This window comes from Euleptes europaea, chromosome 6, assembly GCF_029931775.1.
Source record: "Euleptes europaea isolate rEulEur1 chromosome 6, rEulEur1.hap1, whole genome shotgun sequence".
Lineage (NCBI taxonomy): Eukaryota > Metazoa > Chordata > Lepidosauria > Squamata > Sphaerodactylidae > Euleptes > Euleptes europaea.
Window position 1 is genome coordinate 114305 of NC_079317.1, and position 16744 is coordinate 131048.

Consider the following 16744-nt stretch of genomic DNA (forward strand, 5'->3'; position numbering starts at 1 on the left):
CTATGGAACTCCCTGCCCCAGGATGTGGTGATGGATGCCAACATGGAAGGCTTTAAGAGGGGAGAGGACGTGTTCATGGAGGAGAGGGCTATACATGGCCACTAGTAAAAATGAGTACTAATCATGATCCATGCCTATTCTCTCCAGTCTCAGAGGAGCACGCCTACTGAGTTAGGTGCGGTGGAACACAAGCAGGATAAATGCTGCTGCACTTGTCTTGTTTGTGGGCTTCCTAGAGGCCCCTGGTTGGCCACTGTGTGAACAGACTGCTGGACTTGATGGGCCTGGGTCTGATCCAGCAGGGCCTTTCTTATGCTCTTATACTGAGAGTCGACAAAGCCATCTCCATCCTAGACGGGCAGCAAGCAATGCCAGACCACGAGAAGCTTCTCTTCCCAAACCTTGTAGAAGGCTCTGCAAAGCAGAGCTTTTGGGATGTGTTTTTTTGGAAGCTTGTGAGTGGCGGGCAGGTGGAATGATGGGGAGGGGGGGGTAAAGGGCTGGCTCTCTTCTTGCTAAGTGATTTTGTGAAATGAGATTTCAGCTGGTTTTAATGACGTAAGCCATTTTGAGACCCAATGATCTGGAGGGAAGCGGGATATCAACAAAGGAAAGTCTCTTTTCCATGCTCCGAGGTAAGCCCCACAATGCACGACAACAAATATGTATGTATTGAAAGGGCTCCCAGGGAATTAGTCCCTGAACTCCCCTATTGAGAGCACCAGAAACCACCATCAGGGTCCAGGGCAGTCAGGGCCCCCCTTTCTGCCTGGAGTGCGAGGACTGAGACCTGTTAAAAGGGAGTCCTCGCTCCATTGGATCAGGGCCGCCATCTCCACACGTGCCTGAGACAAAACCAGAGTCCACTGATGCTGTGTCAAGACACAGAGCGCACATCTTTGTAAGGGGATATCCTCCTCCTTGTGAGGAAACACCCCCCCGTGCTGCAGTCTGTGCTGGAATAGTTGATGAAAAAGCTTGTCCCACTATATTATGTGGTCTGGAGACCAAGTCCTATGAGGAAAGGTTGAAGGAGCTGGGTATGTTTAGCCTGAAGAGGAGAAGACTGAGAGGGGACATGATAACAATCTTCAAGTACTTGAAGGGCTGTCATACGGAGGAGGGTGCTGAGTTGTTTTCTGTTGCCCAAGAAGGTTGGACCAGAACCAACGGGTTGAAACTAAATCAAAAGAGTTTCCATTAGAGCGGTTCCTCAGTGGAACAGACTTCCTCTGGAGGTGGTAAGCTCTCCTTCCCTGGAGGTTTTTAAGCAGAGGCTAGATGGCCATCTGTCAGCAAGGCCAATTCTATGACCTTAGGCAGATCATGAGAGGGAGGGCATCTTGTCCATCTTCTGGGCATGGAGTATGGTTCCCTGGGGGTGTATGGGGGGGGAGGTAGTTGTGAATTTCCTGCATTGTGCAGGGGGTTGGACTAGATGACCCTGGTGGTCCCTTCCAACACTAGGATTCTAGGATTCAGACTGCCAACACTCGGTTTGCCTTCAGGTCAGGTCTTCCATCTGTACAGCCTTCAAAATGTAAGCAGTGCCCTGCTGGATCTCGCTCGTGGCCATTCTAGTCCAGTGTCCTGTTCCACAGAACGGCCCACCAGTTGTCCTGGATAGCGAAGAGACAGGGTAGAGAGGCCAAGCCTCCCCCCCCCATTTTGCCTTCTAGGGTCTGACCAAGCTGCCTTTAGGGTCCTTCATAAACCCCACCCTCAAAAAAAGCCTAGATGCTTGTGGACATCACTGTCTCCACTGGCAGTGAATCCACAATTTAATCCTCTGCTGAGTGAAGAAGTCCTTCCTCACAGTACACCGGGAACATGGAATGGAAATAAATAAATATAATAAAACAAAAAACTTGCCCAGCAGCTCTGAGTCAGTCTTGTTGAGTGCAGGGTACATTTTAAAATACAATGCTTTCATTGTAAAAGGAACATGGAACCAATTAAAAAGTGTTTAACATTCTTCATGTCTTTCAGTTACCATTGTTTTAAAATCCGTGCTTCAAGATCTTGCAAGGGTCGACGCACAACCACCTAGGGGTGAAATCTAAAAACAGACTTCACAGCCACCTCTGCTGCCGCTGCCCCCACCGCATGGGACCAGCAGCTCAATCGAGGCAGAAGGGGGTCAGCTGGCGACCAATTTGGCCCCTCCCAGACGGGCTTATTTTTTGAAATATTGGAACAGCCACTTGGACATGCTTGTATTTGTCCATACATCTGTGGCCTTACAAATGGGGGAAAACTCCCACATTTGTTTCTTGAAGGACCGAGCTGCCCTGCAGAGATATGGGGAGGAGAAATGTTCCCCACCTGGCTGCCGCCTGTTCTAAACTTGCAGAGCTTTTTCAGGGCCCAGCTGGGAAAGGGGAGGGGATGTGGCTCAGCAGCAGAAGGTCCCGGGTTCAATCCCAGGCAGCGTCTCCAGTTAACAATCAGGGTAGTGTGAAAGACCTCTGGCTGAGAGCATGGAGAGCCACTGCCAGTCCGAGCAGACAATAACTGGAAGCAGGAGGTTGTATATGTTGCAAAAATCAGGGCTGGCGTCAGCATACCCTGACGCACAGGCAGGTGGAGGGGGGGGGTCACGCAGGTATCTGTCCGGTGCCCCCTGGAACTGGCCCTGACTAGAGCTGCAGTTTCAACCTGATGTACGTCTTTCAGCTACGTTTTTAGCCGTGCATATTTTGTAAGCTGCCCTCAACATTGTGAAAATGTTGGCTATAAATACATTAAAGAAATATACAACCAATTTATCTTTTTCTCCTCGTTCCAACACCTGAGCCATTGTAAAGATGGCTGCCAACAGTTATAGGGTGAACAAGACCCTCTTCCCCCCCAATCCTGGCAACCAGTTCTTTTACCCAAAGCGGCCCTCCTGCTGGGCAAACCTCCCCTGGTTCTGCCGCCTTTGCCACTCACAGCGTGGGGTGTTGTGTCTGGAGTACACAAGTGACCAGCAGAACAAGAAATTATTGGCAGGTGTGTACAGTACAGGTTGAAAGCGCACAGGACACAAACTCAAGCCACATGCAAACAAGTTGCTTCCTGTAATAGGTCTCTTATCACGTTTGGGATTCTGTACCAGCGCATGGGCAACTCGGGAGAACCCAAAGCCTCCCAGACCTGCCCTCGGGGGAGTGACGAGCACCTGCTTAGAGCCTTCTAAGGTACAGCAGGAGTTCTTCCTGAGCTAAAGGAGCTGAGGAGCTGGCAGCAAGAAGGGTGTTGTGCAGTTACCCTGACGACTCAAAAGCTAGAAGTGAACAACCTGCTCCTATTTCGGTCTCCGCATTGTCCGCGTCTGGCAAAAGCCCCCGCCCGGCTTGCAGATCTGTGGATTCCCTCCCTTTCAGAGATGCTGAACCAGCGACGGCGGCTCCCACAGAGCGCGTTCAACACATTTGTGCCCCAGCTGCCTTGCCAAAGGTCAGCACAGGCGGGTGCTGCGGACTGACCACTCTGAGAGCCTCTGAGACTCTCTTGCACTTCTGAGGGCCGCTATGACGGAGAAACGTGTTACTGTCCCTACAGATCTTTTCCCTGGAAAGAATACGGAAGCCTCTTCTGACATCCAACAAACCGCGGAAGAACATCTGCAGGACCACGTACAGGCCCAGCTTACTCCCGAGGCACGTGGCTATTCCGTATTATTTTCCTGTTGTTTATATTGTTTTACACCAAAAGAGTCACTCTGCAGCCAGACCTCTACTTTGTCCACAGTTGTTTCCTTATTTCTTGGAGAACAAATGAAGCTTATAATAGTGAGACAGTTAAGAGAGAACTCAGTGGGGAAGCGTCCCCCCCTCCCCTCACCATTGCCTTTCTGAAAGGGAAAGAGCGTGGGTGCCAATATCAGGCCCTCTTGGCTCTAGAACTTTTGCTTCTGCACCAGCGCAGAATCCCAGATGTGGTCCTGCTCACTGGCACTGAAGAAGTCCAAGGCTTGCCTTCCCTTACGTGACCCCTGCCTTCCTGCACACCTTTGGCAGAAGAGAGGAGGAATCATAATTGAATGCCCTGGGGTGTGTGCATGTGCGTTTTTGTGTGCAATGACGGTGCACCTCTTGTGTGAGTGGCAAGCAAAGGAGCCCCATCAGACAGACGGACAGACAGACAGGGGAAGTGTGGGAAATCAGCTCACTCACTCACATATCAGACTGGAGAGTCAATTAGAAGCTACCATAACAAACACAGGGCCACAAAGCCCTTTCTCCCTGTTGAATTCCACCAGTCAGGGGTCTGAATTGGTTCCCCAAATCCTTCCCCTCTTTCTCTCTAGGTTGCTAGCTACTGGGGAAGACTAGAGAATTTGAGGGTGGATGCCACGGAAGACACAGCGAGGCCCAGGAGGGCTTGTGAGGGCCACTCTCCTTCCCGGGCGCAGAGGGCTGCCCTGCCGTTGCCGATACTTGCCTGGGAGGTTGTTGATGTAGCCGCCGTCCATCAGTAAATTGCCATCCTTGGGGTCGCAGAGTGGCGGTAGGTACCCGGAAAGGGTCATGCTAGCTCGCACGTACCGCCACAGCGAGCCTAACCGTGTGGGAACAAAGGCAATCAGAAGAGCAGAGAGAAACCCCGAGCAGCGACGAGCCCTTCGGAGAAGCGCAGCACGGCCTCAGCCTGCTTGCCCAGGCCGGGGAATTCTGCAAGGCGCTTCGCAGAGCAGTCAAGCAACACGGTGCCCAGTTGCCTCCCAGTCGATCGTCTCCAAATCTATATGAGCAGCCAGGCAGCCTCCGAACAATTCCAAATCTGGGCAATGAATGCTCTGCATGACCCCCATGGTGGGCCAGATTTCCGTGCCCTGCAGAATTACCCGCCTGGGCAATGTGTGCCCGTGGGGGCAGGATTCAGACTCTCAACCCCAAGCCTCTCATGTTCAGCTCTAGCCAAAGAAGGAGGATAGACGGCTCGGCAGGGGGAAGCCGCGTCCCAGACAACCGCTGCGGGACGACGCCCCCCCCTGCCGAGCCGCGCGTGTCCCCAGGAAGGTCCACCAGCCAAGGAAGTGAGGCGAACGCAATGCTGACCTGGGACATTGTTTACATAGCAGCCATCCACAAGCAAGTGACTGTCCTTGGGGTCGCAGAGAGGAGGCAAATAGGGGGTGTAAGATGCGCTGGCCCGGACGAAGCGCCACACGCTGCCTGCCGAATGAAGATGGAGATTCGATCAAAGGGAGTGGGGGGGGAGGAGGAGGAGTGGAGTGGAGGAGCACAGGACAGGAAATGACACAATGACAGAAGCAGCAGAAACACACCGCCCACATGGTGGCATGTGCATGTGAAGCCTGGAAGGCTTGCTTGACCGGAGGAGAAATACCCCAGGGGATGGGGGGAAGGCCTTGAGGCAGCAAGGACAGAGGAGGCAGTGGGGGCACAGTCTTCTTTCCTGGGACCAGTACTCCTCCCCGCACAGGAATGCTTCTGCTCCCAACCCGTCTGTGGCTACACTCCTTCTGTGAAACGAGAGAGCATCCCCCCTACAACGGTGGTCATTTCAGCAAGAGCCAGGGCTGCCACAGAGGGCAAAAGGACTTGCTCTCAAGTCTGTATGGGGCGCAGCAAACCTGCAGTGTCTTCCAGAAGCTCCTTTCCCCTCCTGACAGGGGGCCTCGGAGGAAATGAAGGCTCGTGCTACCAAAACGACAAAAGGCCCAAAGCTCATGGAGTCCACTCTATGGGGCAGAGGAGACCCCCCCCCCCCACCCAGCATGCATCGTATGAATTCATCCAGGCCTTATCATCACACAGGGGCAGTCTAAGAGAAGGGTGCTCAGAGAAGGGGGCTCTCCGCCATATCTAAGAGGGGAGAGTGCCCGGACAGAGAGGCCGGCTTAAGATCCTCCTTGAGTCTTCATGAGAAAGGAAGAGTCTCAGATGAGAAAGGAAGTAAATAAGCAACCACGCACTCCCAGCATGCAGATATCCGCTTGGGGAAACAGAATGGGACCTTGGCTTACCTGTGAGGGTCCCTCCTCTACTGAGGGAGGAGGACATCTTCAGCAGCAGGTTTTATCGTCCTATGCTCAGGGAGGCAGGAGTTAAAAAAAAAAACTTCACTTCTCCTTCTCTGGGCTAGGAGTGCCCCCTGCTTTCCAGTTTGATAACTTCCCAAGCAGGATAAATTTAGAACATATTGTAGCAGTCTCTGACATGATCATGGTATCTTATGAACATGTGCAGAATTAATTCCATATAAAACTTAAACACACATACACATACAGAGGTTTGTGTAATGTATAATGAAAGTCTGTGTCATGCTGACAGGCAACTCTGTGTCATGCTGCCAGGCAACTCTGTGTCATGCTGACAGGCTAGTTCAAGGTTAGCTCTAATCAAAGCTAACTACTAAAGTTACTCTGGCTTGCCCTTGAAGGGGCAGCGTAAAAGCCTTAGCTGCCAGATGTCAGAATCTTAATCTACTAAGAGTGCATTAATAGTTGGAAGTGTGCTTAAAAATAATTCTCTCAACATAAGGATAATATGCTTCCTTGCTCTACTGTAATCTTGCAGCAGAGAATGCAGCAGAGAAAGCGGCAGAATATAAACCTGCTAAACTTATGTAAACAAAACAGTTTGTAAAGTGACAATGTCAGCTAAAATTATGTTTCATGAGTTATATAGTTAAACGTTGTGCTACAGGTTTCTAAGTAGTCTCATTTAATGCGTATAATCCTAACGAAGAGGATGGTATAGAAATTAAATATGTAACTTGATCATGAAACTCAGAAATAAGGATTTATACTTTAGGCACAGAGGACTGAAAGGAAAGGATGTCCATATTTGGGCAATAAGATATCAGAAGACAGGAAAAGAAACCACCAAAGCTCCTGGTTTTGGATACGAAAGGGAATAAAATTATCCTTTCAAGGGCTAAGGAAGAAAAGTTCCTGAGGGGAAAGGAATAATCTTCACTCTTAATGGGTCTAGAAATAGTATAAATACCAGCCACAGTCCAGCTTGCATTTTAGAGTCCTATGGCTGGCAGACTGCAGCTGTCTGGCATAACACCTCCATCTCAAAAGGCTTGAGATGTAAAACATTGAAACTCTGATCCTTGCGTGGACAGAAGTTCTCAGATATCTTGAAATATCAAGATCTGGATATTTCAACATATCTTACTTACAGTCTTCTTGTGAGACTGCTCTATTCCTAGAAGAGGATAGAGACCCTTAGAATTCCTATTCTTTGAATGGGAATCTAAGTGCAGAGATCTTTCCATGTATTGGAACACTGAGAGTCCATCAGATTTATGGATTCTTACAAACTAAGCCTATTTGGCTTACCAATGCTAAGAAGCATCCTGAACACAGGGATAATAGCTAGACCTCTGAGATTGTGTCAGAACGTCCTCTACTTAACAGAGGGACTTCTGAACCTCCTCAGAGCAAGAGACCAGAGAAGGGAAAGGAGATTCTCTGTACTCTGTGAGATATGCACAATGCACATACACAGATGACACAGCAAGGTATAGTGTGTCTGCTGTACAGAAATGTTATGATGTTTTGAATGATTTAAGTTAGGATGTTTCTAACCAAATCTTTCTCTAAAGAATTAACCATATTTTGACAGGATTTCTGTAACCTTATATTCTGAATGAAGGTGCATTGCACTAAGGATATTTTATGAGTATATTCTGACTAAGATACTCCTTTATGGAGGCATAGAGAATGTGAATGATTACTTGCTACATAAACATGTTTAAGACTAATGATGTCTATCCTTATATGATATTTTAAGGCTTTTGCAACCGAAAAGCATATATTGTATAATGTAAATAAATGTGTTTTTTATATATACTTCTACTCTTGTCCATTATTATAAATTTACTGGCGTATTCAAGAGATGTCCTAGAAGCAATAACAAGTTTCTAGGAACAGTTGATTCCGGTCTAGTGGTGTCTCGCTGAATAAGATAACTCCATTTCTTAGTAAATGGTACATTCTAAGAGTGTAGGCACTTAACGGCCCGAACCGCGACAGTTGGCGACCGCGGCAGGACAGAGCGAAGGGTTTGAATCCAGACGTGGGTTCGAATTCAGAGTGTTTTGCAAACACACAATTTAAACCATTGGTATTTATTCCTGCAGGATCCTAAAGCATGGCTTAGGAGATTTTGGCTCTATATATTTGCAAAGCTTGTAGAAGTGACTACAATGACAATACCACAGTCAGGAATTGACTGACTTCATAAGGTGAAGGTAAAGGTAACATTACTTTGCAATCTACTGCCCTTTGTATACTGTACATTGAGCCAGGGCACAACTAAACCAATGGGCATTTCTCTAAGTACTTATAGAGAAATGAAGGCTACTATACTGTACTAGCCTTTTCAATAACAGCCTACAGGTGGCTGAGCAAGTAAGCAACTCTATGTGATAACTGTATGATATGCAGTCAGATATATTAAGATACATTAAGATGTATTGATGGTTGTACTAAGGTACATAAGGTTTTAAATGCATTGATATGTTGAATTGAAGTACTAAGGTACACATACAATGCTATATGCCAGATTAGAAAATATCTGGAATTTCTGAAACATGTACTTATATAAGAGAATGTAAGACATGATGAATACAAATGAATATTAATGAAATGGAATGTATGTTTCTTTACTTGGTTCTTAACCCACGAGTGTTCAGGTGGTTGAAGGGATGTCTGCTACTCACTTTTCTGTTCCTCATTATGCTATTATGAGATTATTGTACTAAGGACAAATAGTTGTCTGCTGGATAGACAAACTGAAACCTGGGCAATTATGATCATCAATACAGGAGCGTTTGTCACACCCTAAGTAATGGGTAAGTGGAGCGAAAAAAGGACAGAATGACATGTAGTATGATTGAACTCCTATTTGTTCCCCAATGTGTAATTACTAAGTAAATATCATGCATTAAAAATATGATTGAAAGAAAATATACAATGATTCATTGTAAAAATATTTCGTTTTTATCTCCAAATAGAGTAAAAGGAATCTTGGTGTCTAGGAATTTGGATAAGGTTCAGCTGATGTTACTCAGACCAATGATAATGTTCAGAAACATGAAGATATTTTATATAAGTATATGTTATACTTTTCAGAAAGTACAAGTGTTTTAGATCTTACTTTCCAGCAGATGTGAAAGAAGAATTTGGTGAAATGCCATCACCACCCTGAGGTCATCTGAGAATAAAGGACCATATATGTTTGAAGAAAATAATTGAACAATGATCTGAAGAGAATATTTTGAAGAGTTGTTAAAACCACATAGTGGAACATAATATGGTGGAACACAGCCCAAAGGGATCATTGTTAAAGAAGTAAGTAAAACTGTATTTACTCCACAGCTATAAACAACGGGCAGATGTCTAAGGCCTACTGTATCTGAACTGTATTGGAATCCATCTGCTACATAAGATGTGCAGCTGAAGAAGAGAATATACAGGGACTAACCTGATGAGTCTCTGATTGAATTGGCAGGAAAAGTCACCCCCCAGAATAAGTGACTAACTCTGATCTGGAACCTACCCCTGCTTGGTGACTTGACACTGGTTATCCATACTAACCATCAGAAGCAGGTATTGATGTCTGAAAAATGATGTGATATATGTTATGCGTGAAAACAACTGTTTATCCATCCAACCCATTTATATACTCAGAAGCAAGAATACTTCTCAGCTTGTGAGCAATTGATGTTTTGGGATACCACCCAGTAGGTGTACATCGGATTGCAGCAAGTCAAAACCTTTGCATAGAGGACCTTTTGAAATAAGGACTCTCATGATAGACCTTTATGAGTTTGAGGCAAACTCCTCAGAGACTGTCTAAAATGCAAACTTATATGGGCTGGAGGAACTGATGATACCATAAATGTGATGAATCAATATTCATGTCAGAAGAAATATGGAAGAAACAACCATATTAACCATATTTGTCATTCAACAAAGGATTGAAGACAGCCTTGATAAAGGTACAGTGAACTTTTTTATATACTTTGCATCCAAGAAGAAAATGCAAGACTAGCATAAATGCTTTATGATAAAGAAGCAAGAAATAATTATGCTTCAGTATATTACAGTATATTCCAATGCCATTGGAAAAAGAATTAAAGATCAGTGAGTCTGTATTATGGAAGCTCCATATACAAGAGAAGCTGGAAGCTTTAACCTCATTCTGTCCTAAGGAGAGGGACTTCAGTTTAGGAAGTCCAAGATATGTAGCTACGTAAACGGGACATTGAGACTCTTTTTTGTGTTATTCCTCTTGAAAAAAAAAACTTCGTGAATGGCCCACAAAAGAGTTCATTGCGGATGATTATCCAAGACTAAACAGCACAACAAGAAGAATTGTATTATGATGACCAGAATGAGAAATAATATTTTTTACATACTGATACAGAAAGAAAGAAACTGTAATCTTATTCTTCCTGAAGATAAACTTGAAGTGAAAGATCATTGAAAACCACAACAAAGTTGTAGGTTTATACTCCAAAGAAGCTCTGGTGATAAGAAGAAATAGTCAAACAAGACTGTATAGATTTCTATATACTAATGTTCATATGCTGGCTAACATGGCTGAGAAAAGCTCACAGTTCAGCAAAATATGACTACAAGCAAGTAAAGTGCTTCAAAGAAGATATGTATCCAGAGATGGAAATAGTATGGTCTAGAGTTTTGAAAGCTGAATACAAAAAGATTACGCCAAGGGTGTAAACAAGAATATTTCCTAGAGTATTTCATGGCACCAGGTAATTGGAGGTAAAAATGATATGTTTCCCACAGGAAAAGTATGGCATAATTGACTATATGCCTAATTAAATGTAATAAATATACAATGTAATGTGGGTATTGCCTATACTTATATATTGAGAATGTGAAAGCTTCTCACATTTACATTTTACGAACATAAATTGTTCACCCATAATGAGTGCTGCCCACTAAGGGGGACACAAGTTTCTGGTCTCTGCAGTGAGCAGGTCTTAAGATTTATGGGTGTGTGAGTATATTATAAATATACTATTCATGTTTGTTACAATTCAGAATGCATTAGTATTATACCGAATTGAACTATGACTGTAAGGATGTCATGTTTACTTGTGTCATAGAATACAAGATTACACAATGACACAACTGACACAAAGTGACAGTGACAGTGAGAGTTTGTGTTAAATGATTTTAATGATTTCTTAGAATTAGCTAATTCTGCATTAATACTCATGTTGAAAGATATGGGCCCACATAGCAGTCCAACATTCTGCTCCAATTTAATTGTGGGTTCTCACAATGAGATGACCAGGAAACATGGTTTCTGGCACTTTGGATGTCAATCTGAAGGGAAGAACCCAGAACATATTTTTGTAGATGTTGCAATGTTAACCTTGCAACTCCAATTTGTTTGAGACAAACGTTTGGCCATGCTTTTAAACCAAAAGCCAAAAAGACCAATTCTGGAATGGGTTTAAAGCAACCCTACGAAATCATACATAACTTGAGGGCTCATCTCGATCTACATGAGATTAACCTTTTTTGAGAATGAACGAGCGTTCTATCATTTACAGTACATTTTAAAACGACCACTTTTTTCCTGTGCCGAAGCTTGACTTTAGAAAAAATGAAGAGAGCTGTGTCTGGGCTCAGAGCCAACAGCTCCAGATAAGATATGTGTAACTCTCTACTCTTTCTCGTTCACTGAATAAGCTTTTATGAAACTGAGGTTTCCAATGCAATTATAACCATTGCTAAAAGGAATGCATATATGCCACAATTTGTATGTATCAAGCATAGACTGCTTGAACTATATATTGTCAAGGATTTTCATGGTCAAAGTTCTTGTAAATTATATGGGCTATATGACCCTGGTCTTGGTGTTTTCAGAGAAGTAACACTAAAGGACTGTATGATTGCAGTTGCAATTATGAGCTTAGTTAAGCTTTAACACTGGTTTGAAAAGTAAAGCTACTGTTAAATGCTTTGGAATTATGATTAACAGATTGTTTTTAAATACTTTCCTCCACTGAGGTAGGAAGAACTATGGATTTGCAGATGCAAATGTTTGAAGACAACTGATTCAAGAAGACATTATATTATGGCATGAAGACTTATGTAACGGCATCTCCTTCATTGTACTTCATTGTTATTTTGTAATATTTTGTAATAGCCTACATGTAATGGCTCTGCTGTATTACAGTTTGATTTGTATTGATATGTAATAGTGATACTGTTTCTCACTACTACTTACTTTTGGTGATTGATTCTATGGTATTCCATGAGCATGGGGGGGATTCATGAGGCATGTTATGCTCATGGATTCCCATCTCATATTCTTAAATGTATAAAATGAGGTAGAATACTGCTGTATTCAATACTTGGTATCAGTACTTCTCTAGAATATGCAGAGAAGCTTTATACAAAATTAAGTTCTTTTACTGTCTTGGACCCTTTAACTAAGGGTCTCTCTCTCCCTTAAGCCTCGGAGTGAGAACAGATAAGAAATGGAGGATTCAAAAAATTGGAATGACAGATCCAAGAAAATTGAAAGACTCTACAACTTAATGAAAGTACCTAAGTTGTGTTTTTGTATTTCTGTGACATGTTGAATATTTTGCGGGAATAAATGCTGCAAATGTTCATAGGAGAGGGTGTAGCAGTCTCTGACATGATCATGGTATCTTATGAACATGTGCAGAATTAATTCCATATAAAACTTAAACACACATACACATACAGAGGTTTGTGTAATGTATAATGAAAGTCTGTGTCATGCTGACAGGCAACTCTGTGTCATGCTGACAGGCAACTCTGTGTCATGCTGCCAGGCAACTCTGTGTCATGCTGACAGGCTAGTTCAAGGTTAGCTCTAATCAAAGCTAACTACTAAAGTTACTCTGGCTTGCCCTTGAAGGGGCAGCGTAAAAGCCTTAGCTGCCAGATGTCAGAATCTTAATCTACTAAGAGTGCATTAATAGTTGGAAGTGTGCTTAAAAATAATTCTCTCAACATAAGGATAATATGCTTCCTTGCTCTACTGTAATCTTGCAGCAGAGAATGCAGCAGAGAAAGCGGCAGAATATAAACCTGCTAAACTTATGTAAACAAAACAGTTTGTAAAGTGACAATGTCAGCTAAAATTATGTTTCATGAGTTATATAGTTAAACGTTGTGCTACAGGTTTCTAAGTAGTCTCATTTAATGCGTATAATCCTAACGAAGAGGATGGTATAGAAATTAAATATGTAACTTGATCATGAAACTCAGAAATAAGGATTTATACTTTAGGCACAGAGGACTGAAAGGAAAGGATGTCCATATTTGGGCAATAAGATATCAGAAGACAGGAAAAGAAACCACCAAAGCTCCTGGTTTTGGATACGAAAGGGAATAAAATTATCCTTTCAAGGGCTAAGGAAGAAAAGTTCCTGAGGGGAAAGGAATAATCTTCACTCTTAATGGGTCTAGAAATAGTATAAATACCAGCCACAGTCCAGCTTGCATTTTAGAGTCCTATGGCTGGCAGACTGCAGCTGTCTGGCATAACACCTCCATCTCAAAAGGCTTGAGATGTAAAACATTGAAACTCTGATCCTTGCGTGGACAGAAGTTCTCAGATATCTTGAAATATCAAGATCTGGATATTTCAACATATCTTACTTACAGTCTTCTTGTGAGACTGCTCTATTCCTAGAAGAGGATAGAGACCCTTAGAATTCCTATTCTTTGAATGGGAATCTAAGTGCAGAGATCTTTCCATGTATTGGAACACTGAGAGTCCATCAGATTTATGGATTCTTACAAACTAAGCCTATTTGGCTTACCAATGCTAAGAAGCATCCTGAACACAGGGATAATAGCTAGACCTCTGAGATTGTGTCAGAACGTCCTCTACTTAACAGAGGGACTTCTGAACCTCCTCAGAGCAAGAGACCAGAGAAGGGAAAGGAGATTCTCTGTACTCTGTGAGATATGCACAATGCACATACACAGATGACACAGCAAGGTATAGTGTGTCTGCTGTACAGAAATGTTATGATGTTTTGAATGATTTAAGTTAGGATGTTTCTAACCAAATCTTTCTCTAAAGAATTAACCATATTTTGACAGGATTTCTGTAACCTTATATTCTGAATGAAGGTGCATTGCACTAAGGATATTTTATGAGTATATTCTGACTAAGATACTCCTTTATGGAGGCATAGAGAATGTGAATGATTACTTGCTACATAAACATGTTTAAGACTAATGATGTCTATCCTTATATGATATTTTAAGGCTTTTGCAACCGAAAAGCATATATTGTATAATGTAAATAAATGTGTTTTTTATATATACTTCTACTCTTGTCCATTATTATAAATTTACTGGCGTATTCAAGAGATGTCCTAGAAGCAATAACAAGTTTCTAGGAACAGTTGATTCCGGTCTAGTGGTGTCTCGCTGAATAAGATAACTCCATTTCTTAGTAAATGGTACATTCTAAGAGTGTAGGCACTTAACGGCCCGAACCGCGACAATATGAACGACTAAACTTGAGGAACACTGCGAACAGAAAATCAGAGCCGTTAATAACACGGAACTATGCACACATACAACATAGGGGGAATGGATCGAAGATCATCTCCCAATGATTGGCATCAATTCTTGCTTGAGCTCTGTCGGATCCCTTTCTTCAACTCATAACCACTCTTCTTCACCCTGGGCGGGCAAGATGTCCTCCTCCCTCAGTAGAGAAGGGACCCTCACAGGTAAGCCAGGGTCCCATTGGTTCTTGTAGGTTATCCGGGCTGTGTAACCGTGGTCTTGGTATTTTCTTTCCTGAAGTTTCACCAGCAGCTGTGGCAGGCATCTTCAGAGGAGTGTTACTCCTCTAAAGATGCCTGCCACAGCTGCTGGAGAAACGTCAGGAAAGAAAATACCAAGACCACGGTTACACAGCCCGGATAACCTACAAGAACCAATGAACTCTGACTGTGAAAGCCTTCGACAATATTTTCAAGGTCCCATTCTCCAACTGAGCTCGGAGGACATCTTCAGCAGCGGGATCTTCAAAAGCTGTACATCAATGGGTGGGTCAAATGTCTGTCACTACGTGTTGAAGGACCCTTCTGCCGACGAGGAGAAGGAATCTATCTTGTAGTGATGGGTGAAGGTGGATAGGCTAGACCAAGTTGCCGCTTTACAAATTTCTTCGACTGAGGCTTGCCTGTCGAATGCCGCCGAAGTAGCGGAACTGCGGACTGAGTGGGCGGTAATCCCGGCTGGCTCAGGGATGTTACTGTGTTGATAGCAGAGCTGTATACACCGCCGAATGCACCGACTGATGGCTATGTTGGACATCTTACTGCCCATGTTAGAAGTAGATGAGATGAACAAGGCGTCAGAAAGCCTAATCTCTGCCGTTTGACGTAGGTAGATCCGCAAAGCCCATCTCAAGTCCAAGGTGTGCCAACCTTTCTCAGGATGGGAAGGACATGGGCAGAAAGATGGTAGATTAATTTCTTGTTGAAGGTGAAACCTTGAACTTACTTTGGGGATGGAAGTCGGATCTGGTCGCAGGACGACCTTGTCCGTATGGAAGATGCACAACCCCTCTCTGGAGGAGAAAGATCCCAGTTCAGAGACTCTTCTTGCGGAGGTGACCGCCGTAAGAGATAGCACCTTCATCCTGAGGAAGGATAAGGAAACCTCTCTTAAGGGTTCGAATGGATTCTTTGTTAACGCCTGGAGAACTACGTTGAGACGCCACATGGGAAATCTGTGGCACACTGGCGGGGACATAGCCGATACCCCTTTCAGGAAGGCGACCACATGAGGATGTCTGCCGATGGCGAAGCCCTCCAGATGTGGGATCACAGTAGCTATGGCTGCCACTTGTCTTCTAAGAGTGGATGCCTTCAATGATTTGACCGCTCCATCTTGGAGGAATTCCAGTAGTTTTCCTACAGAGATGGACATTGGATCCAGGTGTTTGCGTCCGCACCATCAGGCGAATGCCCTCCAAGAGAAGTTATAGATTCACTTGGTAGACTCCTTTCTTGCAGCTTGCATGGTGGAGACTACTTTCGCCGAATATCCTAGCGCTAGTAACCGTCGCCTTTCAAGGCCCAGGAGGGCAGTTGCAGCCATGTTGGATCTGGATGTAGCAGAGGGCCCTAGTGCAACAGATCCGGAACTGGAGGTAGAGGCCAGGGTTCCTGTTGAGATAGTTCCCTCAGGGTGGAGAACCAGTCTTCGGGGCCAGTGCGGGGTGATGAAGATGACCTGAGCCCTTTCCTGTCTGACCTTTCGAAGTGCTCTTGGGATGATTGGAAAAGGAGGGAAAGCAAACAGAAGTCCCTGAGGCCATGTCGACTCCAGCGCATCTATCCCTTCGGCTCCTGGGTGTTTGAACCTTGCTAAGTACCTTGGAGTTTGGTGGTTGTTTGGAGCAGCGAACAGATCCACCGCTGGGTTCCCGAACCTCTTCGTTATCTGCAGGAAGACTTGTTTGTCCAGTGACCATTCTCCCTCGTCTATCTGCTGGTGGCTCAGCCAGTCTGCCTGCGTGTTGAACACCCGTCTGACATGTTCTGCTCTGAGGGAGGCTAGATGGATCTTGGCCCAGCTCAGGATGTTCTCGGCTTCCTTGTGAAGGGAGGAGGAACAAGACCCTCCTTCCTTGTTCAGATGGGCCTTTGCTGCCATGTGGTCCATTCGAATGAGGACATGTTGACCCTCCAGCAGAGGTTGGAAACGTACTAGTGCGTTCTGGGT

General features: G+C 44.3%; 1 protein-coding gene across 1 annotated transcript in view; it reads right to left on the reverse strand.

The window, feature by feature from the left end:
* Window positions 1-16744, reverse strand: part of PNPLA6 (patatin like phospholipase domain containing 6) — a 66495-nt gene that overhangs the window by 10346 nt on the left and 39405 nt on the right. Inside the window, exons 29-30 of the mRNA XM_056851064.1 lie at window positions 5046-5162; window positions 4429-4545 (exon numbers count right to left, since the gene is read on the reverse strand). Coding sequence (XP_056707042.1) covers window positions 4429-4545; window positions 5046-5162 — 234 coding nt within the window. The remainder of the gene's footprint in view (window positions 1-4428; window positions 4546-5045; window positions 5163-16744) is intronic.